Consider the following 24,575-nt stretch of genomic DNA (forward strand, 5'->3'; position numbering starts at 1 on the left):
ATTCCATCATAACAATGTAACAAATCATATAACAACTCGTGTGAGAAATTCCATCATAACAATGTAACAAATCATATAACAACTCGTGTGAGAAATTCCATCATAACAATGTAACAAATCATATAACAACTCGTGTGAGAAATTCCATCATAACAATGTAACAAATCATATAACAACTCGTGTGAGAAATTCCATCATAACAATGTAACAAATCATATAACAACTCGTGTGAGAAATTCCATCATAACAATGTAACAAATCATATAACAACTCGTGTGAGAAATTCCATCATAACAATGTAACAAATCATATAACAACTCGTGTGAGAAATCCATCATAACAATGTAACAAATCATATAACAACTCGTGTGAGAAATTCCATCATAACAATGTAACAAATCATATAACAACTCGTGTGAGAAATTCCATCATAACAATGTAACAAATCATATAACAACTCGTGTGAGAAATCCCATCAGATAGATATCTCTTTTTAAATTATTAATCTTATTGGTACAAAACAGTATAAATGATGCTTGGCAACTATATGTAGTATCGAAACGCAGTTAGCGTAAATCCTTTTGTTCTTTTTGTTGTTGTTATATTTCATAGAATGTACCCATATCTGATCTATAAGTGACCTGTAGCCGGTTTATATTTAGATTTTGGACCACCGCCCGGTTAATATATGATCATTGACAGTCACTTATAAACCATTTATAGATAAATTCTGAGCACAGCTCACAGTGTCAAGACATAAACAATTCCAGAAGAGTTTAAAAAACTTTTACAAGAAATACATAAATACATGTATGTATCTTGAACAACATACACATATCATTTATAGACAATATTGACAATATTCAGAATTTCAAGCTCAATGTATTAATTCCATCTTTGAAAATAAACTTTGTTTAATGCATCCTGCACTGTTTTTCGATGGTAATATACTTTTAGGGCTGAATGCACACTTTCACTTCTTCTGCAGCAAACGGGCTTCGTTGCCGTACCCTCTCACACATATACAATGCAGTACAGTTTTCGGCTTATCTCTTTTTATGTTTATACAACTAACTGTAAAAATAAGAATTATTAATTGTTTTCAACAAAAAATCATATGTATGAAAGGATAATTTCGGGTTGTTCTTACATATTTCCGTGATCTGTGATATTTTACGGGAATCATCGGCTATTTTTTAGTAAGTTTTTTGTGGATATGTAAAACAGCGCCATGCGAATGATAGCAGATATCACGTCAGACCATCTTTTTAAAAGAATGTTTCACCAACATAAATGTAGTACTATCACAGTCTTACTTCTTACTCTTTTTCTCACTTGTTTTTGTAGAACTTATCAATATGGGGAATAGCCGGTCCCGGTCTAAGAAGTACACTGATAAGAAATATACTACTTCAACCGATCAAAGAGAAAATACGTTTGGTTATGTCGAATATAACAGACTAGGAAAACCGACAAGAACATGTCCTAAATCTGAACAACAAGTGTCTAATAACGATCTGACTATTTATACAAAGGACACCGACGGTTCGCGCAGTAAAGACAACAAAGGTACAGAATCCCCCAACACCAGGGGATCTAACATCAAGAAAGTGGTTTTTGAACCTCGAATGCCATCAACTATCATAAAGGAATTGGAGGACAATCTATCAAATCAACGACTGAAAACTGAAAACAGTGAACATATTTATGAAAACGTATCAAGTATCACCACAGCTAATAAAACAGTTTATACCCCAAAGGATCAACACCAAAATGCGGTATATACAGAGAGAGATAAATCAAAGAAGCGCTTCAGTTGGAGCTTAGTTGATGATCCGTCCAGAACACGACGACCTTCTTTGCCACATGACGTCTTCTCTACTAGAAGACATAACAATGGATTCAGAGACATACACCATCCAAGAAGATTAGTTCTAGAGAAGAAATCGTTCCACTCAAGCGACAATAATCTTATAAAAGGCAACAACACACGGATTATGAAGCATCAAGATTTGTTTAAATCAGACAACAAACACCACGACTACAAAACTTCGATTGTTTTAAAAAGAATGGAAGCAAGGGAACGATCAAGATTATCTTCTGTTCATGATTCCAGGACCCTGCAATTCCGGGATGAAAGACATGGGATTCAGTCGACGTCTACTTCAGATCTTTGTACATTGGATACAGATGTTGTCCAAAAATCATCAAATGCGACTGGACTTCATATTTCGCACAGAGAAGATTTCACAGACCAAGAGGAAATGAATGAACAAACAGATTTAGAAACACCACAGAAATATGTCAGTTGTGCAAATATTGGGAAAACAGATGAAATTGAAACAGAGGAAGAAAATGTTTCTGGAGGAAACTATGACAATAATTGGTCTGCTTTTAGGACAAATGAAACAACGAATTCACTACAACGAAATGATCTACCTAATACTGATCCATTTGACGGAGCTCTGATGGATACGAAACCAATAAGTGACAAATTGACTTGTAACAAACCAGAAAGGATGGACGGTGTTCACCAAAGGAATGGCTTACCTGCTGATTCGCTGGACGAGACGATCACATCAAATGTAAATGAGGTTGTACAAAAAGGCCTGCCTTTTAATGACCACAGTAATTTTCTGATCACTAACGTGGTGAACAGAGAGCCATCGGTGTCATATACAGATCCTATGTTAGACACTGGAGCTTTTAGTTACAACAAGAAGCACTGGTCACTATCAGAGGGCGTAAATCACCTACCAAACAACGATGGCACAGCAAGTTCGTCAGAGGACACACTTTCTTCGCAAATAGACGTAGAAATATATATTTATTACAGAAATCATCCATTTATCCTTGCGCCTAAGGTAGTAATCCTATATTATTTTGTTTGAGCTATACAGGTTAATCTTTTAACAAATACGTCAGCTCACACATGAATAGTTTTCATCACAAATTAGTTCAGCCCCCACATTTTCTATTTGCCTTTAACTGACATAAAGAAATTTGTCAACTTGTGTTTAGTTTTTGCAACGTGAAGCACTATATGCACATAGTGTGATTCTTGCAATACAAAAACAATTTGCTTTCCTAAATTTCAGTATGTTAAAATTAACGAGATTATAAATGATGTATGCAAGATGTCAGAACTAGACAAGTCCTCCTCTGTGCCAAATCTCGATGAATTATCATATGAAATATATTCTGCCAATTATTTGTATATTTCTTAGCGTATCTTCGAACATATATTTGATGCTAATTTCATTGATCTATGTTGGGTTATATCGTTAATTAATCATTTGATTTTGTTTAAGCATGCGAAGATTGAAAACACCATGAATGATATCTACCGTATTATAGAGGGAGACCAGTCGTCCGATGTGACACTTTTCCATGGCGACAAGGAACTTGAATGTAGTGAAGATTTTGACCACGCGCTTGGTATTGCGTCATATCCTGTTCGACTAGATGTCGTCATTCACCCAGTCGAACGTGTCCCCGAGGAATGTTTGAGGAAATTTAATTTGTTCGACATGATAGATGGAGATTTTACAGACAAGTCCGCAATCATGGTACAAATGTCGTGCGGACACGCTACAAGTAAGACTGTCGATTGCATGTCATTATTTAATGTTCATAATGACACATTTCTGATCATACAAAATGAGGAAAATCACGGTTACTGTATAGTGTATACCTCTTTAATATAAAATGATCATGGGAATATTCGTTCGTGGTTTAAAGAGCTTCAAGTCATTTTGATGACAGAAACATCCGTAATTAACCGATCGAAAAGCTAAAACATTAATTGATAAAACATTATTCTTTATTTTTACATTCTTCCTCACTGGATAAACAGGATAACCACGAACTGCGTTGATGCCTTTTATTTGAAAGTTGTCCCATCGGTGCTGATGCTGAATACTATATGTCGAATGCGATGTTCTGCGTTATTAGACAATGATTTTGATTGTCATTCATTCTATTTGCAGCTCCTGAAAATCTTTATAATTACTGCTTGTCAACAATTAGGACCAAAAAGTCGGAAATATCATGTCTTTCTAATGGCTGTAAGGAAAAGTGGGATTTTGAAGATATTTCAAAGAAAGCATGTCTGTCGGACACCGAGAGACATTTATTTGAAGTACGACTCACACAAAACGCCATACTTGACCAGGATGACGTTTTCGGTTGCCCGTCCTGTGGGCTGATGATAGAAGTCTCGTCCACCTATAACAGGACGAGTTTCACCTGTTCTTACTGTAAGGCAGGCAAATTCTGTCGCACGTGCCGTCTGCTGATGTCAGGATACAGGTGTACAAACACTTACTGTGCTAAACCCTCTCTAGAAATCAACAAAACCCTTGCGGAGTCTCTGAAGAAAACTATAGTTGGAGTTCCGGGATGTCCGTCCGTGCGAGCGTGTCCTACGTGTAAAAGCCTGATACACCACATAGGGGACCTCTGTAAACACATGGACTGTATTTACTGTAACAGTAGGTTCTGTTTTATCTGTTTGTCCGTAAAGGCAGGTGACTACTGGGAATGTGGAGGCGCGTTTGATAGTTGTACTCTAGCCAAAGTTCAACAGATGTAAGTAACGCAATGGAGGACCATCCATCTAGGGGTGGTTACCATAGACACGATCACCACAACTGGACTAAACAGCAGAAAGTATAGATCAACATTTCTACTAAGGCACAAACAATCAATTGTAACTGATATGTTACTTACCTTATACTGGGACACATTAAGTTGATGTCATTTCAGTGAAAGCAAGATTGAATTTTGTACGACGGAGTGGGACAAGGGAAGTAACTCTGATCAATCAGAGCGGTGATTCATGTTGAGGACACCAGCACTGGCAGACTCCTAGCCGTGGAGTAACCTTGACATCTTTTGTCGACACCTACTTTTTCTCATTGTCCTCTTACTACACAGTGGAATGACATACTTGAGTGGTGATCTTATACACTAGACATTGTTTTAGTTGTTAGTAATATAGGAAAATACATGTATTTAAAGTTATATGTGCCGTATTTTTCATACCCATGAATCAAGATAAGCTTTTAATATGGTATTCACCACCACAAGTGGGTTTTTTTCTTCAATTTTTTGATGTCACATTCATATTTCATACATAATTTTAATTACAATAAAAAGAAAGAGCTTTATCTATAAAGAGATAGCTTAATTGTAGACAAGACGTCTACATCATTTACATAAAGATATTATAGCAATGTAAGCGATTTTGGTTAAAACAAACACGGTCTATGTTAGCAATATGGTTAAAGGAGAACACTTATTATTTACGGTAATTTATTGACACTATTTGCTAAGAAAATCTAAAATGTGAAAAAAAAAGTTTTGCGTGCATAGCAATATATGTAAAGAAACAACATTTAAAAGACTTTCAGGTAACAAAAAAAGATGACACCAAATATTATATAGTACCAAAATTTTCAATGTAATTCCATCCTTGCATACCCAGCTATAATATATTGTAATATTGGAGTTTAATAGAAAAACAATGAAGAACAACTTTATTTTAAAGTTGTATTGCTGTTAATTTCACTGTAACGATATGTAACTTAAACATTTGATATTCAAACATTGACATGAAACTTGATGATTTAGCTCCCCAAAAGCAATGTCGGCCTATAAGAGAGCCGAAATCTAGGAATCATATATTCCTGGTTTTGAATAAAGCGCCTTCAATCACCGCCATGTTCAGTGACTTCGGGTTTTGTCGGATTCCTAATCGTATCACGTGACTGACGTTCGACACGACCTGCACGTGGTGAGCCAGGTAACTAGCGTAAGCACACATGTGTTTGTTTACGTTTTCCTTCTGGCCTATATGAGCAAATCATGCTGGTATATGTCCACAGATTGAGTATTTGAAACATCCAATTTACATGTTACCGTAAAATGTTGTGCGTATCAAATATTTTAATGTGCGAGCATTATTTTCTTTGTAGATAGAGTCTGATGAGGTCGACCACATGTTTTGTTTATGAAAAATTGTTGATATTATCTCTTGGTTTCACAACTCTCGTTTTACGTCGAGATTGTCGCGACGATGTTCGGAAGAGTTCGGAATGATTCGGCATCTTTTGAGCCTATTTTTTACGTGTACAGTTAAAAAGATACTTCCAGTGCTGCAACTTTATAAAAAGTGGTAAAATTATAAAGTTTAAAAGTTCAGACAGACGGAGAAAAATATGTATAACACTTAAACAGTTTTCACTTTGACCAAAAGAGCGAAAGTTATAGACCATAAAACTTTAACTACTTTACCTTATTAGTTATGACATCATAAACTAATGTCAAATTCATTACTTTAATAATTATTCTAAAAGTCTATCGATAAAGTTCCTATTTTGATTCATAGTAATTTGTTTCTTATTTGAATAAGTGTGTAACCCATACATTTCTATAATGGAAAATATGTCTTTTCCAATCTCTAATTGTAGGAATTTTCTTTTTCAATTAACACATGTATACATAATATTTTATCATTAGGAATTAAAATTGATCACATCTTCATATTCATTATCAAAATTCCCAGAAACATAATAATTGGAGTCCTAGGCACTTCCAAGTGATATTTTGTTCTTAAAAGTGTAAAAAAAATGATAACAATGATTCTACATGACAGCATTCCCAAAAAAGGTGCATTAAAGTTTCTCTTCCCTCTTCGCAAAACGTGCACCTTCGGAAATTTTGCAATATTGTGTCATCTGTAATATATCTTGGAATAAGGTAAAATTTAGATTAGAGCTCTTTGGGAATATTGACATGTGACATGTCCTGTCAGGAGTCTTTACTTTTTGGTGCTTTTATAAAGAAAAATGTGTAACCTTTTCATGACTTTTTAAAGATGCTCCTCCGCTGACAAATCGTATTTTTTCACTATCAAAAAGAGGAGCAGACGGTTTAGTATTTTTCTTCAGTTACGAAAGTTACTAACTTTACAATATTACCACCATTGAAATGTTTGAACTTCTAATTTTATTTCAAGTTAAAAATATAAAAAAAATAGTTAATTGCATCCCGAAAAAATTCCTTGGTACTATATCATATATGGAATAAAGTACTGATTGCCCATGCAACAAAGGTGACATAAATTATTTTATATTAGAAATATTTCTTTATAATTAGAAATATATATACATGATTAAACAACAATTGCTCAAACGATGAATATCATTTATGCTCTGTCGGCGGTGGAGCATCTTTAAGTATTGAATATGTTTACATGGTTTCATGTCCTGTGGTGTATTTTTTGGTACAAAATATGTTTCCAAGATCTAGATATTGCATTTAAAATTCCATAATTCTATAAAATTAATATTCAAATAAAATTCCATTCAAAAGTTATCGTATTATAGAAATTCATTATTTTCAACAATGTCTCCAATAAAATATACAACTTTTTCACACCATTGTTTATATAATATTATATTATTATCAAATTTATGTAATTCTTACACCAGATTCATGATAAGTAAAATCAGTTTACATAACAGAAGAGTCTATACAAGTAAGGGGATCTGATGATAAAATGGGATTAAGTAAACTGGATCTTTAAGCACCTATTCGGGTAGGGTCCTATATTACATTTATCAAACCATATATATATACTTTCTGCAAAAAAACATGATTTTGAGAAATCTTAGCAAATCCACATTTCTATCCCCAAATAGTATAGCAATATAAGTAAGATCGTTCACATAGTTTAAAGAGATACGATGTATATTCCAACATTGATTTGAATCATGATAATTGGACAAATAGGCAGTTTCTATAATGATTTTCCTACATTCAGGAGGAAGCACTTCAAACCACATAATTACGAAACCATGTATTTCTAAATCAGATTGAAGTACATATTTAATATATACCATTATACCACCCCCTGCACAATTTCTATGAAGTCTAAAAGGGGAGTGTAAACCATCAATAATCAATTCTCTTATTATATCATTTCGCAATTATAACATATTCACCTGCAAAATTTTCTATATATTCAATTTTATTCCGTATACTTCTGATGTTTAAATGAAAAAATGGATAGTTCACCCAGCCTAGGACCAGGATTTTATTCTATGTCCATATGTTGCAATAACAGTGATAACAAAATTAACATGAAATTTAAATTGTTTAGATGAGAGAACAAAAAGGTATTCAGTAAATGCAAAAAGTCAAATTTTGTATTAGGATTTTTACAAAAGGAAAAAAGTAATGTTTAAGCACTTACATAATAATGTTTTTGAAAATCTTTATTTTACCAGTTTCAAGTCGGATGTGCAAAAACTTCGTTTGTTTCCTTTAATCCTAACAAAACTGCTCTCAAGCTGATTAAGAAAAATTAGAGCGGGCTCAGCGTGAAGCAGCAAGACTCATAACCGGCTTACAATGTTATACAAGAAATGAATCTTTATATTTTGAAAAAAAGAATTGATACCCCTTTCAGACACAAGATCTAAAAGAATTTCTACTACAACAAAATCCATCTTTCTCACTACTTTAAGAAGCTGGAACAACTTAGATGACAATATTAAATTCCCACCTTTTTCTTCCTTTAACTAGCTCCTTTCTCAACCTATAACTACTAGTTTACCATGTAACTTAAATTATGGAGAAAGTTTAATATTATACATACTAAATTAAAACACCAGTGCAGTACTCTCAAAGATGTCCTTTTCCTTGTAAATTTGGCACCAGACTCTACTTGTAAAAATGCTTTATTTGGCACAATATCATTTATTGCTTATACATTTAAATGTAGTCTTGCTTATACATCTATAATTCAATTTTGCTTGTTACCAACATTTTTTCATTGACTTAAAAATTTACTTTATCAGCCCATAAAGGGAAAAAATGGCGTCGCCATTTGTGACTTTGCTTCTGATTGGCTGAGATGACGGCGTAATGATTTCATAGACAAAAGAGTCCCAAAATGAATTTTAAGTATTGAAGAGATTATCTTTGATAAATTGAATTATAAGGATTAATTTGAATAAATTTTTTTATGTTATGGAGATATAACACAAAAATCTGAGTGTACTCTCATCATAAACCGCTTCGCTTCGCTTTTTATACATAAAAAAATCTATTCAAGTTAATCCTTAACCAAACCCAAAAATACTAGGAAAATACAACTTCAATGAATATGTTATCTAAAACAGATTAAGAAACGTCCAAAATACACTTTCCCAATTCAATACTTTAGCAAAATTACACCATGAACAAATTTTAAGAATCCAAATCATCACATTACCCACACACTACAACCTTAAACATCAAATACGCTGTACAGCTTTTGTTGTATGAGATTTAGCGTCGGGTATTTTTCCTTGTCAATTACACTATCGCTACTGTCTAGGTAACAAAGTTTACAATACAACTGTTAAGATAGATTCCGCTTTTGCAGTAGAGATTTAAAACAACAAGAGGCCCATGGACCTTAACTGTAATGTGAGATGAATGCTGCCATTACATACTAATAATTTCAATCAAGTATGCACTTATTCCTAATACAGTTAAAACAAATTATGCTCAAAAGTCTACATCTATTTTATCTATCCTTTAAACATAGTAAACTTAACCTATGAATTCAATACAGCATTTAAAAGGCAATACGAAGGTCCAGAAAAGATTCCGAAATTAAGCAAATTAGGTTGTGGAAATTGATAAAGAAACAAAACAATTTTACGAAGCTTCCTAAAGACCGACATTTCTTGGAATAACTTGAATTGTTCGTTAATTTATACTAACCACAAAATGATTTTTTTATAGTTGTTTTATTTTTCAAAAGTTTTTTTTACATATATTTAGATGGCACAGATGTAGAATACACATGCATGCAAAATAAACACACATACACACACCCTGCCTCATACTCACGCACCTTTAATTTCGTGCCAGTTCAATTTATTTTAATTCTTGATTAATTACTAACACACAAAATGTTAACACCTGGCCTGTTCTTACCCCTACCATCATTGACATGCATGCTAACACACACTATTCTTGTCAAAAGATAATGCTCAGTGTATTGTATAAAAACTGGTCCAGTACTGGTGTAGTAACCCTCAATGACCTTTTTAAGAATCCTGACAGCTTAACATTTAAAAATATTTTTAACATTAATACTTATTTTCTCCAGTTTCGAGGTCTTGCAACCAAGAATTTCCTTCGAAAAATTAATGTACAATTCCATTTGGACATTCTCTCTCTACCCGCTATATCACTTGAATTTCAGATTTTTTCTTTGAGAATCAAAGATTTTTATAACTGTTTGATTACACCTGCTGTTACACCAACAGATACAAGACAGCGGAACCTTGCATTTCAATAGGATAAAAAAGAAATGGGGGAAATCTATAAACTCCCCTTCACCGTGACAAAAAGCTCGAAACTACAGCGGTTGCAAGTGAGAATTATTTTTCTCTATAAGATAAATTTGCACCCTAGTCCAATTTGTACCATTATGTAACAGGGAAAGAGAAACAATAGTACATTGTACATTGTCTTTGGGAATATACTGAAGTTCAAACACTTTCTGAGAATTTTGAATATTTACTTGAAATCTTGTTTATCTCCTTCTTAATAAAGACACGCTTCTCTTTGGAGTAATCTCACCACATGCTTATGTGGCTGATAATGAAAAATCAAATGTTTTGAAATAGTATGCAAGACAAACATTAAGTCTTTTTCAGTTTCAAGATTACGTTGCAAAACGGACCCTTGGATGCACGACACAAACACGATCAGATATGGAAAGTCTTCTTGGAATTGTAAAAGTCTCAGTTGAAATTTAAATCCGAAAACTAACTTTCTTGCTACATCTCGTAGCACTTTCTCCTCATTTGCAGACGAAACACAACTTCGGAAGAGGCTTGAACTTTTATATATGTGATGTAGATCATCATCAGTAAGAGGCTTAAACTTTTATATATGTGATGTAGATCATCATCAGTAAGAGGCTTGAACTTCTATATATGTGATGTAGATCATCATCAGTAAGATGCTTGAACTTCTATATATGTGATGTAGATCATCATCAGTAAGATGCTTAAACTTTTATATATGTGATGTAGATCATCATCAGTAAGGGGCTTGAACTTCTATATATGTGATGTAGATCATCATCAGTAAGAGGCTTGAACTTCTATATATGTGATGTAGATCATCATCAGTAAGAGGCTTGAACTTCTATATATGTGATGTAGATCATCATCAGTAAGAGGCTTGAACTTCTATATATGTGATGTAGATCATCATCAGTAAGAGGCTTGAACTTCTATATATGTGATGTAGATCATCATCAGTAAGAGGCTTGAACTTCTATATATGTGATGTAGATCATCATCAGTAAGAGGCTTGAACTTTTATATATGTGATGTAGATCATTATCAGTAAGAGGCTTGAACTTCTATATATGTGATGTAGATCATCATCAGTAAGAGGCTTGAACTTCTATACATGTGATGTAGATCATTATCAGTAAGAGGCTTGAACTTCTATATATGTGATGTAGATCATTATCAGTAAGAGGCTTAAACTTTTATATATGTGATGTAGATCATCACCAGTAAGAGGCTTGAACTTCTATATATGTGATATAGATCATCATATGTGATGTAGATCATCAGTTTGTTCACAGTAACGTTGTGCCTGATATTATTTCTATTCTTAGGAGTCTATTGACTTAGTGAATACCAGCGGTATCGAATCTCGATATGATTTCCGTCCAAAGGACTAATGGATAAATAGCACTGACAAACTTATTTCACACATTTGTCGTTATGACAGCACTGACAAACTGATTTCACACATTCGTCGTTATGACAGAGCTGGCAAACTTATTTCACGCATTCGTCGTTATGACAGCGCTGGCAAACTTATTTCACACATTCGTCGTTATGACAGCACTGAAAAACTTATTTCACACATTCGTCGTTATGACAGCGCTGACAAACTGATTTCACACATTCGTCGTTATGCCAGCACTGACAAACTTATTTCACACATTCGTCGTTATGACAGCACTGAAAAACTTATTTCACACATTCGTCGTTATGATAGCGCTGACAAACTGATTCCACACATTTGTCGTTATGCCAGCTGACCTTTTGGACGTGTATTAATTAGTGTATTATAGATACTCTCTACCCATAGAAGGTAGCAAGACACCCTATCAACCTAGCGTGAATCCCCATCAACACTGACATTATCTAGGCCTACACAAAGGGATAAGATCATCTTCATTCTTTACATCAATTGTTTGATGTGTTTGATACAATATGGCCTCCAGACCTCATTGGTTCTGTCTTCTGCGGGCACGAAAGTGTTTATTTCGGAAGCGAGTCGATTCATTGGCAGAAACATAGGTCACGTGTCTTAACAAAATATGACCCTACATTTATATTGTGAAATGGGTGATTGGTCTGTTATCCGGATTATCAGCCGTATCTGACACTACCTGATCATCAATCAGATCCCGTGTCATAAGTTTACTAACAGACTTCAATAAAAAGAGTTTTACTCCGCCATTAATGGACATTAAGGTCAAGTCTAGGGCCGCTAAGGTCAAGTCAAGGATAATTGGTTACTATCAAATGGACATTCCACATCTGCTTGTCAATACACATGTCTGCCTATCTATACTCAAAGACCTGCAGGTTTCATGATCTCTATCTCATTTAACTGAGCCATATCTTAAGGAGAATAAGATTACTCTGATCACCCCATATGGACCACTCTGGTACCAGTCTGACCCCCTTTGCCCAGTTCACACAAATCAAAGAGGGATGTACTCTAAATCTAATAGACATATCACAATCACATGACTTTAGACAATATTTCTCCTCAGAAATTCCTGCCAAATGGCCATTGTTGTCCTCACTGTCAGAGCAAACAGTCATATTCAAAAAACTTTACACAAGTTTTATCGGCTTCTAACCTCTCACGATACTTATCACCACTTATCACCAAGATAATCTCATCTACATATCTCCATCTATAAAGCTGGACGTGGCCGAAGTCAACGCCAAGAACGAAGGCGCAAACTGCCGGTGGACAATGGAATTATAGACAATGCTATTACAAATGACAATGTGCTAATGCAGGGTGTCAGCAACTGGGACCCAAATAACCCACTACACTGGACAATAACAGAACTTAAAAACTCAGTTGCTGAATCTAATTGTGAGACCTCCAAAAGGCTTCACAAAGGCCATACTTGTTCAGCTGTACAAGGAAAACAGTGAAAAAGATCCAGTAAACAGTGATGTTGTACCTCAATCAGAGACACACAATGAACCTGCATGGATGGATAATGCTCCATCAGATAATGACACCTTAAAGGCTCTTCAGGACCATGTGAAGAGACTGGAGCAATTATTATTGCGTCAAAACACCTCAAGAGATGGACATACTGGTCCCAGACAGACAGTAACCTCACCAACTTCTGAAACATCAACAGCGTCCAGATGTTTTCAACAGAATCCTGAGCCACATGAAATTCTTCTCCAACAGACAGTGGTATCCTCAGAAACACTGCCGTCGATCGAAATTGTACCCGCAGCCTTACGACAACGAATAAGAGAAGGATGTTAATCTTGCCTTATTATTGCTGCCCCTTATGGCTCTGATAACACACACTACAATCGATTCTCTGATATTGGAGGACGCACAGTCCAGCTCCAGACAGACCCACGTCTATGTAAATCACTTACTTTAGGAGAATTCGTAAAGGCCTTCTCCATATATAGAAACATCATGTGTGAGTCCTATTCAAATAGACGACAAGAACTGGATGTTTACGAACAACATACCCTGGGCTGGTGTTCTACGAATATCACAAGGCCTTTGCGTCTCGGGCAGCAGCTTTACTGCACCATCAGGTCATTAAGGTCAACTGGGCGATAAGAGACAATCAACTCTACACGACAATATGTACGGGGTTTAGAAGCAATAGCTGTAGGCTGTGCAGTAACTTAAATCACACAGAAGATGTTTGTTTCCTTATTTTTGAATGGCTAAGGGAACCAACATAATACCAGAAAAAGGTGGTGTCGCTAATGGCAGAAGCAACAAAGACAGCCGAGGGCGGACCCGTGTCATCCATCAAGGTAAAGATGTCTGTAACAACTACAATGACAAGGACGGCTGCACTCGTGACAACTACCCCTACCTACACATCAAGAAATATGATATCCAGCCGTCAAATAAACGAAACAAGGCCAACACATCCGATAAACAATGACTACATGATCATAAGGCTTCCACACCTATTAATATAGCCGCCTTGGAACTAAAACACCACCCTGATAAAATGCTTGTGCAGGCTTTGATTTCTGGACTGCGTTTGGCGTATACAGAATAAATCCAATCGGAATAGCTACAGGGAAGTACTCAGACAAAAAAATGCCTAATAGTGGACCTTTCTGCACCTCATGACTCAGAAAACAGCAGCATTAACGAATTGATAGACAAGAAAGAATATTCTCTATCATACTTAAGCATTGACGATGCCATTAAACAAATCCAGCGATCGGGTCACAAATCAAAATTGTGTAGTAAATTGGACATTACAGATGCCTTTAAACTGATACCAATCTCTTCAACACTCTGACCTTTTTATGGGATATGCTGGAAACAACAGCACTATTTCTATACCAAGCTTACTTTCGGGTGTCGTTCAAGTCCTAAGATTTTTGATCGTTTATCAACTGGCCTCTGTTGGATTCTATCTAACAATTACAAGATAGATTACATAATTCACTACCTTGATGACTTTCTTACCATCGATAGACCGACTCTGGTAGATGAATGAACAATGGCAATTTTATCCAAGGTGTTTACGACTCTGAATATCCCTGTATCGTCTCACAAGACTGTAGACCCATGCGAGAGTTTAGAATTTCTCAGGATTCCTCTGGATACTGAAAGAATGGAGGCGCGTCTGCCAGAGAATAAGCTGCAGAGAAAAACACAAACAATCAAGAATTTCTGTAAGCGACAGAAAGTTACTAAGCGTCAACTTTTAAGTCTTGTGGGACATCTGAATTTTGCTAGTCGGGTGCTCATTCAAGGACGCTCATTTATTTAATATCTCCTGAACCTGGCCGCCTCTGTCAAAAGGTTACAACATCATATACATCTCACACAAGCCTGTCTGCAGGATTTATATATGTGGTATACCTTCATAGATCATTGGAATGGTAAATCGGTCTTCCTACAGGACACAACAATCTCAGCACCAGATATAAACCTCTACACAGATGCAGCAGGAGGAATCGGATATGGAGCATTTCACAACAGCCAGTGGTTCAATGGGCGTTGGCCACACCAGATATCGTTGGACACTTCTGACATGTCTATCGCCTTCGTGGAATCATACCTTATCGTACTGGCATGCATGACTTGGGGTCATCAGTGGGCAGGTCTCAGAATTAGACTGCACAGCGACAACCAAGCAACTGTCAACATCATCAAGAAAGGGCGTTGGAAAAGTGTCAATATTATGCCATTAATTAGACGATTAACCTGGTGTACTTTTAATAACAACTTTGTTCTCACAGCTGTACATATTCCCGGAAAATATAGTAACATTGCTGATGCTTTATCTCGATTCCAGATGGACAGATTCCGATGTTTGGCTCCATCCGCGGACAAGTTCCAGAGCCCAATTCCGGATTACATCAATGTGCCTCTCTACTAGAACCAGCAGTGAATAGCCTCTGGAATGCTGCCGTCGCTCATTCAACTAGAGTTACCTATAACTCGGGCACTACTTGCTTCAAAAACTTCATTCTTATGTACGGCATCGACAACCAGGCGAGTGTATTTACCAACGTTACAGAGGATGTTCTGATACTCTTTGTGACTCACTGCTACCATAACCTCAGTCTGAAGTATGCTACAATCAAACTGTATCTGTATAGCATTAGGTTCCACTGTATCTGTATGGCATTAGGTTCCACAGTACCATGCACAGACTCGATAATCCACTTGTTAATACCCATGGATTACCATTATACAGACTCCAAACCATCCTACGAGGATTGAAAAACTGCCAAGAACATCAGCTAGACCTAGACTTCCGATTACATTTAACATATTATCCAAGTTATGTTCGGCTTTTCGACAGGGTACCTTCGGCCCAGCTACCGACACTACAATGAAGGCAGCTTGCTGTGTGACGTTCTTCGCATTCCTAAGGTATGGAGAATTCACATGTACCACTAACACCTTTGACTCATCAATACACTTATGTATCAGGGATGTCAAAGTAGCATCGGGCAGTAACAGTCTGACCTTGCGTCTCAAGGCATCCAAAACTGACCCCTTTTCAACAAGGGGTCACCTTTCATTTGTTCCGTACAAATCACCGTGTGTGCGCTGTAGCCGCCATCATCAGGATGCTGTCAGTAAGAATCATGAAAGGATGTCAGCTCAGCCTTCAGACCCTCTATTTACAATTCACTCCGTCGCCTTGACTCGGCACGTTTTCATTGACAAGTTAAGACAGGCATTAAACAGAATAGGACAAAACCATTCGTTGTACACAGGGCATTCCTTCAGAGTAGGAGCTGCCACCACTGCTGCTCAATCGGAAATCGGACGCTGACTATCGGATAGCTACTGCCGTTACATCCGTAATCCTCACCACATCCTCCATAAAGCTCAAATCGACATGTGTAAGATTTCATCTATGCAAGTGTGTACTCATTATAAGGCGAGTATATCTATATTGAGTACTATATTCCATGGGATTATATGTGTCAGTTCTGCGTCATACACTTGGAATTTATGTGCATTTCAATTCTAATTGGCTATCTTCAGGAATTATCTCATTCTGATGGATTAATATGCATAGTTGTGTGCCTACTTGTAATCAGGCAGATGGGATCTATGAGTGTAGTATCCCAATTCGATTAGGATTTATGTGTGTATCCGTTTAGGGCGAGTATCTGTCGGGATCCCCTTATAGTATGTGCCTTCGCTTAATAATGTCCGTTATTTTACATACGAATTGAAGACAATGCCAACATATATATAACGCTAAATTTTTGTGAAGGATTACATCTGAACTCTTGCTTAATAACGAACTGTACTCAATATTGTACAACTCATGGGCAGTACAATTTTTATCATTTTTAAAGACAAGGTCAATATCTATATTCTTTATGTCGCATTGTATATAACTGTAAAGTCATTTCTCTTGGTGGCGTTGGGGATTAGGAATATCACACCCCATCTTCCTCTTTGGGGTCCTCGTATCATCACATGCTTACAAACCATGTGTCTCATACTCCTTTGGGCCTGGCAGTATACTGGCACCATGTAATAACATGAAACATGGACTATTAATGGTGCCAGACTGCTGCTATACTCCCCAAATCGGTCAACCTGACCCCAGAACCTAGGGTTTGCTGGAGTTTCATACGCCGTCTCTATACGGCCCAGGGTAAAACTCTTAGTTGAACTCCAGGCCTAAGTGGCGTATCTCTTATTCACTCGAGGCTCCTGGATATTTGTATGACCAAGCTATGATATTCATGAGCTTCTGGTTAACCATTTGGCTTCCAAGTCGTGTTCTCAACGGGTCATTGTCAATAGCTTTTCAGCACCAAGCTCTACAGCATTATGGGGTTCAAATAGCCCACGGCTATACCCCAGGGGTTCAATAGCCCACGGCTATACCCCATCTGGTCCAAGGGATGTTATTGCTAAGGTAGCAGGCACCCCATATCTATATACAATATCGGTAAAAATGATATTCTACATGGTAATACATATAAAATTGAGTCAAAAGATGGACTATGGGCACTCTGGTGGGTCCAAATTGATATCAACTGTAACTAATCCATGAACGCAATACAATTATTTTATTCGTTCCCACACAACTAAACAGCAATGATTTGCAATATTCTATTGCATTGCAATAATAGTTCGTTCCCACATAATACACGTACGTTTTATGTCTATTAATAACACTTGTAGTGGTTATTTTATGAATACGAACATTTCTTGAAAATCACAAGTAACAAGCATATCTGTGATAAGATGTCAGATATAACTCTTACAAGGAACTGACACCAGCTCCACATCAATATAGAAACCCGCATGTTCCAATCCTAATACACAACTAACATTGAGTAGATAAAGCCATAACGAATACACGAAGGAACCCTCGACTCAGCACTAACTCGCGGTAAAGTCGGGCTGTATAGAGGTTCTATTGGATTGTTCCTAGACCTTTGTGTTCCATGGGGATAGTATTCAAGAGAGACGTCAACTACAAATCACATTTAACTTCCCCTTCCACGCTGTTAAAACGTCAATAGTCAATACATTTAATCGCTACCATTCTTCTACAGAGCAAATTGTCATAACATGAAGTGTGGAAAGCATTGTTGGATAGTGAACCAATTGGTCATATCAGCAGCCATTGTCGATCAGCATAGTCAGATCCCTGTCAGGTTCACACCGACGACATCCACCTATCTTGTCAGATTCGAGTCAGGTTCACACCGACGACATCGACCTACATTGTCAGATCCCAGTCAGGTTCACACCGACGACACCCACCTATTTTGTCAGATCCTAGTCAGGTTCACACCGACGACACCCATCTATCTTGTCAGATCCCAGTCAGGTTCACACCGACGACATCCACCTATCTTGTCAGATCCCAGTCAGGTTCACACCGACGACACCCACCTACATTGTCAGATTAGAGTCAGGTTCACACCGACGACACCCATCTACATTTTCAGATCCCAATCAGGTTCACACCGACGACACCCACCTACATTTTCAGATCCCAATCAGGTTCACACTGACAACACCCATTTACATTTTTAGATCCCGGTCAGGTTCACACCGACGACATCCATCTATCTTGTCAGATTCGAGTCAGGTTCACACCGACGACATCGACCTACATTGTCAGATCCCAGTCAGGTTCATACTGACAACATCCACCTACATTGTCAGATCCCAGTCAGGTTCACACCGACGACATCCACCTATCTTGTCAGATTCGAGTCAGGTTCACACCGACGACACCCAACTATTTTGTCAGATCCTAGTCAGATTCACACCGACGACACCCATCTATCTTGTCAGATCCCAGTCAGGTTCACACCGACGACACCCACCTACATTGTCAGATTAGAGTCAGGTTCATACCGACGACACCCATCTACATTGTCAGATCCCAGTCAGGTTCACACCGACGACACCCACCTACATTGTCAGATCCCAGTCAGGTTCACACCGACGACACCCAACTATTTTGTCAGATCTTAGTCAAGTTCACACCGACGACATCCACCTATCTTGTCAGATCCCAGTCAGGTTCACACCGACGACACCCACCTACATTGTCAGATCCCAGTCAGGTTCACACCGACGACACCCAACTATTTTGTCAGATCCTAGTCAGGTTCACACCGACGACATCCACCTATCTTGTCAGATCCCAGTCAGGTTCACACCGACGACATCCACCTATCTTGTCAGATCCCAGTCATGTTCACACCGACGACACCCATCTATCTTGTCAGATCCCAGTCTGGTTCACACCGACGACACCCACCTACATTGTCAGATCCCAGTCAGGTTCACACCGACGACACCCAACTATTTTGTCAGATCTTAGTCAGGTTCACACCGACGACATCCACCTATCTTGTCAGATCCCAGTCAGGTTCACACCGACGACACCCACCTACATTGTCAGATCCCAGTCAGGTTCACACCGACGACACCCAACTATTTTGTCAGATCCTAGTCAGGTTCACACCGACGACATCCACCTATCTTGTCAGATCCCAGTCAGGTTCACACCGACGACATCCACCTATCTTGTCAGATCCCAGTCAGGTTCACACCGACGACACCCATCTATCTTGTCAGATCCCAGTCAGGTTCACACCGACGACACCCACCTACATTGTCAGATTAGAGTCAGGTTCATACCGACGACACCCATCTACATTGTCAGATCCCAGTCAGGTTCACACCGACGACACCCACCTACATTGTCAGATCCCAGTCAGGTTCACATCGACGACACCTATCTATCTTGTAAGATCCCAGTCAGGTTCACACCGACGACACCCACCTACATTGTCAGATCCCAGTCAGGTTCACACCGACGACACCCATATACATTGTCAGATCATAGTCAGGTTCAAACCGACGACACCCATCTATCCTGTCAAATCCTAGAACGAATATACGTACCCGACCTACTATACATTTCGGCCGGGTACGAATTAGTCCCTATGTGTCCTAGTGGAGCAGTGCCTCCGAAAATCACTCGGGCACAACTTTCTATAGTTTTTTTGTAGGTTTCCAATTAATTTGTGCGTTTACAAGCATTTATATATCATTTTTGTCGAAAACAAACATACGTACTATTCTTAATATCTACCGTACCGCTCAGAAAACGTCAAATTCATATTTTGTAGACTTGCTGTATAATTCTCTTCAGAAAGGTCTTCATATGTGCATATGTAAAACAAAATGTCTCGCTGAGAATTTGATATTTTATATGGTTCAGTTTTATTGCCTAGTAGGTAAGCGATATAAAATAAGTACGATATAATGCATGCAGACGTTTAATTAATGGTTTGCATAATCATTACTTTGCTCCATTAGCAGTAATAGGCACCAATTGTAGCTCTAAAGACGACACCATCATCTGTCTAAAAGTCTTTTGAGCTACAATATTGCAGCTTGTTGTATATGAGGTCCTTAGACTCCACTCACTTGCTTTACTTTAGCTATTTTATGTCTCTAGAGATAATGAAGTTAAAGTTACATTTCTCCGCTAGTTAAAAAAAACCCTTCCAGCTGAATGTCTTAGATGATGGTACCGACGTCATCGACGGTCCAAATTTCTGGCTATCTTGAATACATGCAAGACCATGGCTCCCACGACAGATTTTCTGGAATGAGCACAATGATCAAAATGATCTAGTTACATGTAATGTTATGTTATGAATATCATATGTTATTTATTGGTAGTTTTAATGATTCCGGCTATAAGTGAACCCCTTCCGTTACAAGTGCAATATTAGTTGTTATATAGATCTTGTCTTAATGTACTAGAAATTACAATTGATAGTCCTAGAATTGATGGTCTAGAAAAATAATCACCCCATGAAAAATATTTATACTAGTTTTCAGTATACATGCTAGCGTCGTCACGACCTTTGGCTGTTTTTCTCGAACACATGATATTTTAGAATCTTTGTATAATGTATACTCCGAAAAAGGTAAAGTCTTTATAATAGGCGATTTCAATGTAAAAGTCCGTGGTGAACGATACTATTTTTTAGATAACAATCGTTCAGTATTTTCCCCAGAAATCTTTAGATAGAGTCCACTTGATTTCAGCAAATGTAGGAACTGAATGCATTGGTCCAGTGTGTACGTTCATCATGAAACGGGAAATTCCACAGCAGTTGACCATATATTGGTAGAATCTGTAAGGTTTTAGTTACTACAGTAATGTGTCTGGACCTCATCCTACCATCTGTTCAATACGTTTACCTAAAGTTGTATCCGACCAAAGTTCATTGAACTGTAACAGATATAAATGGAGAAGAGCTGTCCGAGATGGTTCGATACGCAATTATGAACGTTATGTCAAACGTTTACTGGATTACATTAAAGTGCCGGTGTAACGTTGAAAATGGACCCCCGTTGAAAACTGACCTTGCCGTTGAAAACTCAGCGTACTTTTCACACCGACCCGTTGAAAATGGACCCCGTTGAAAAGTGAACCGAACGCTACAAACTAGATCTCGACAAAAACTTTCCCAATGACTCGATCTAACTTTGGAATTTTTTTTAAATGAATGTCAAAATATAAGAGCATTATTTTCAATTGCCAAGATTAATTTTTGTGCATTTTCATCGATTTTGTTTCGATATCATGAAGCAAATAATTGGATAAAGGCGGTAACACGTTTATCTAGGTATCGATTGATTGACATTAACGTTGTCAAGTTGTTTTAATTCCACAAAGTACACACCCAAAGACAAATTGTAACTATAATTATTTGACATGTGCATGTCCAACTTCAACGAAAATAGAAAATGTATTTATAAATTATGATTATGAGGTCACCGGACAGTTTCTGATCCACGAAAGTCGGTTGGAGTTATATAAGTAGAAACAACAATTTATTTCTCGAGTTATTATGTGATATTTAAGCGTTATATCGCCTAACTTATAAATAACAGTACGTTAAAAACTCGGCGTTACTAATACCTCGCGAATACATAGTATTACCACTTGTTAGATCACTAAATAGCAAATGGATGCTAGGTAGATATCTGGGTTTTTTCCATATATTTTTGAGCCCCATATATGTGATTATGTGAGACAAAGTGCGAATGTATAGTGTAACAAAATAAGACATAATGTATTTTGTTTTTAGTAATGACCTATTGATTGAATAAAGTCGAAGACTGCGGTAGAGCTGCATCAATAATTGATGTACTTTCAAAGACCGCAGGCAGATGTATGTCTTGTTAGTACAAATAGTACATGTTAAGTATATGTGAAGAATACAGTAGAAAATGGAGATTTCTGTATTCAAGCACAAAAGTAAAATTATGGTATTTTCTGATAAGAGCACTTTAACGGGACAATTCAATCTAAGAGTACATTTGAATTTGCATATATATCAGAAACAAACCAGTTCTAATGGAAATTAGATTAGTTGGTTTTACTATATGCCAGTAAAGTTCACTGTAGTGAAATGTATGTGAAATGTTCAATTTCGCTTGCTCTACGCCATTGCACAATGTTGCCGGACGTCTTGTATGTCGAACCCAGCTGGCCCTTGTCATTGTAGTAAAGAACTTTTTGTCTAGAACTACTCAAATCGCTCTTAAAGGAGTGTGTTTACGTTATTAGGTGCATGTTCTTGTATAAATATAATTTCACCAACTCCTCATTGCTTATGTATTGCATCGTTTGATTAATGTCCGTGACTTTTGCTCGGATATGAGCACAGCATATACATGTTATACTTGCTTAATCGTATTGATCAACGATTTGGAATTTCAACGGCATCAATCAAAATACATAACAATGTCGTGGAATATGTCAACATTTCTTGTTATGTGTTTCATATGGAATGTAGAACAATACATTAATGCCATATTTTGCTTTGTGCTTATGTAACAGAATCAGCCTCACTGAATTGTCCCTTTATTCATCAATTGTACATTTAGACTTTAAAATAATGTTTTACCTATTGCTTTAGAAACTAATCATCATGGTTTTATTATGAATAGTAAACATCAATCCTTTGAAAAGACCAAACAGGCTTGTAACAAATCAAAAAGTGTTACTATCAGCTGACTATGGCATTACTGCGTTCTGATGTACACCACTGTGTCCTAAACTCTCTTACTATTTCAAGAAATATCAAAATTAAAGTTTACCTTTCTGCTCTATATGGTTATAAGCTTTGGGTGTTGCTAGGTGGGTTCCCGATGTTCTGGTGCTGGGTGGGTTACCATTGTTCTGGTGTTGGGTGAGTTCTTGATGTTCTGTTGCTGGGTTGGTTCTCAATGTTTTGTTGCTAGGTGGATTCCCGCTGTTTTGTTGTTGTTTGGGTTTCAGTTGTTCTGTTGCTGGGTGGGTTCCCGCTGTTCTGTTGCTAGGTGGGTTGCTGCTGTTTTGGTGTTGGGTAGGTTCCCCTTGTTCTGTTGTTTGGTGGGTTACTGCTGTTTTGATGTTGAGTGGGTTCTCGTTGTTCTGTTGCTGGGTGGGTTCTTGCTGTTTTGTTGCAGGGTGGGTTCTTGCTGGTCTGTTGCTGGGTGGGTTCCCGTTGATCTGTTGCTGGGTAGGTTCTTGTCGTTTTGTTGCTAGGTGGGTCCTGCTGTTCTGTTACTTGGTAGGTTTCCACTAATGTGTTGCTGGGTTGGTTCTCGTTTTGTTGCTAGGTGGGTCCCGCTCTTCTGTTGCTGGGTGGGTTTCCGTTGTTCTGTTGCTGAGTGGGTTCTTGCTGTTCTGTTGCTGGGTGGGTTCTTGCTGTTCTGTTGCTGGGTGGGTTCCGCTGTTCTGTTGCTAAGTGGGTCCCGCTGTTTTGTAGCTATGTGGGTTCCGTTGTTCTGTTTCTAGATGAGTTCCGCTGTTCTGTTGCTAGGTGGGTTCCCGCTGTTCTGGCACTGGGTTGGTTCCCGCTGTTCTGTTGCTGGCCTCTTCTGCCATTGCTCTTTCTAAGATGTCAGCTAAGGCAAAGGGATACTAAAAATAGGTAGTGTTAGTAAAACAACAAAAGAATAAATTATTAAATAAATCACCAATTTATGATCATGTTGTTTCCTTATCAGTTCCACATTGTGATTTGCATAACTGTATAATAGGTGAACATGCAACTGAAATAAATTAGAAGAAGGAACTTTCTGTATATTCAAATATATAGAGGTATAAAATTAAGAAATGTCCTCTTGAGTACATTCTAAAAAATGGCCTTCTTGTTTTTTTATCATTCCCAAAATACATTATGGATAACCAAAACTAA

General features: G+C 37.4%; 1 protein-coding gene and 1 pseudogene across 1 annotated transcript; both read left to right on the forward strand.

The window, feature by feature from the left end:
- The first annotated feature begins 413 nt into the window (after nt 1-413).
- LOC138319392 (uncharacterized) lies at nt 414-7,412 on the forward strand. Its single transcript, XM_069262493.1, has 3 exons — nt 414-2,864; nt 3,312-3,597; nt 3,990-7,412. The coding sequence occupies exons 1-3, from the start codon at nt 1,359-1,361 to the stop codon at nt 4,592-4,594; spliced, it is 2,397 nt and encodes a 798-aa protein (XP_069118594.1). The 5' UTR covers nt 414-1,358; the 3' UTR covers nt 4,595-7,412.
- A 5,347-nt stretch (nt 7,413-12,759) lies between these two features.
- Nucleotides 12,760-24,302, forward strand: LOC138319803 (uncharacterized; annotated as a pseudogene).
- Nucleotides 24,303-24,575: the final 273 nt, after the last annotated feature.

The sequence above is a fragment of the Argopecten irradians genome, chromosome 3 (genome assembly GCF_041381155.1).
Source record: "Argopecten irradians isolate NY chromosome 3, Ai_NY, whole genome shotgun sequence".
NCBI lineage: Eukaryota > Metazoa > Mollusca > Bivalvia > Pectinida > Pectinidae > Argopecten > Argopecten irradians.

Coding starts and splice junctions, on each gene's coding strand:
- LOC138319392 (XM_069262493.1), top strand. CDS start 1,359: ATGGGGAATAGCCGGTCCCGGTCTAAGAAGTACACTGATAAGAAATAT. Junction 2,865..3,311: donor CATTTATCCTTGCGCCTAAG/GTAGTAATCCTA, acceptor ATTTTGTTTAAG/CATGCGAAGATTGAAAACAC. Junction 3,598..3,989: donor GTCGTGCGGACACGCTACAA/GTAAGACTGTCG, acceptor TTCTATTTGCAG/CTCCTGAAAATCTTTATAAT.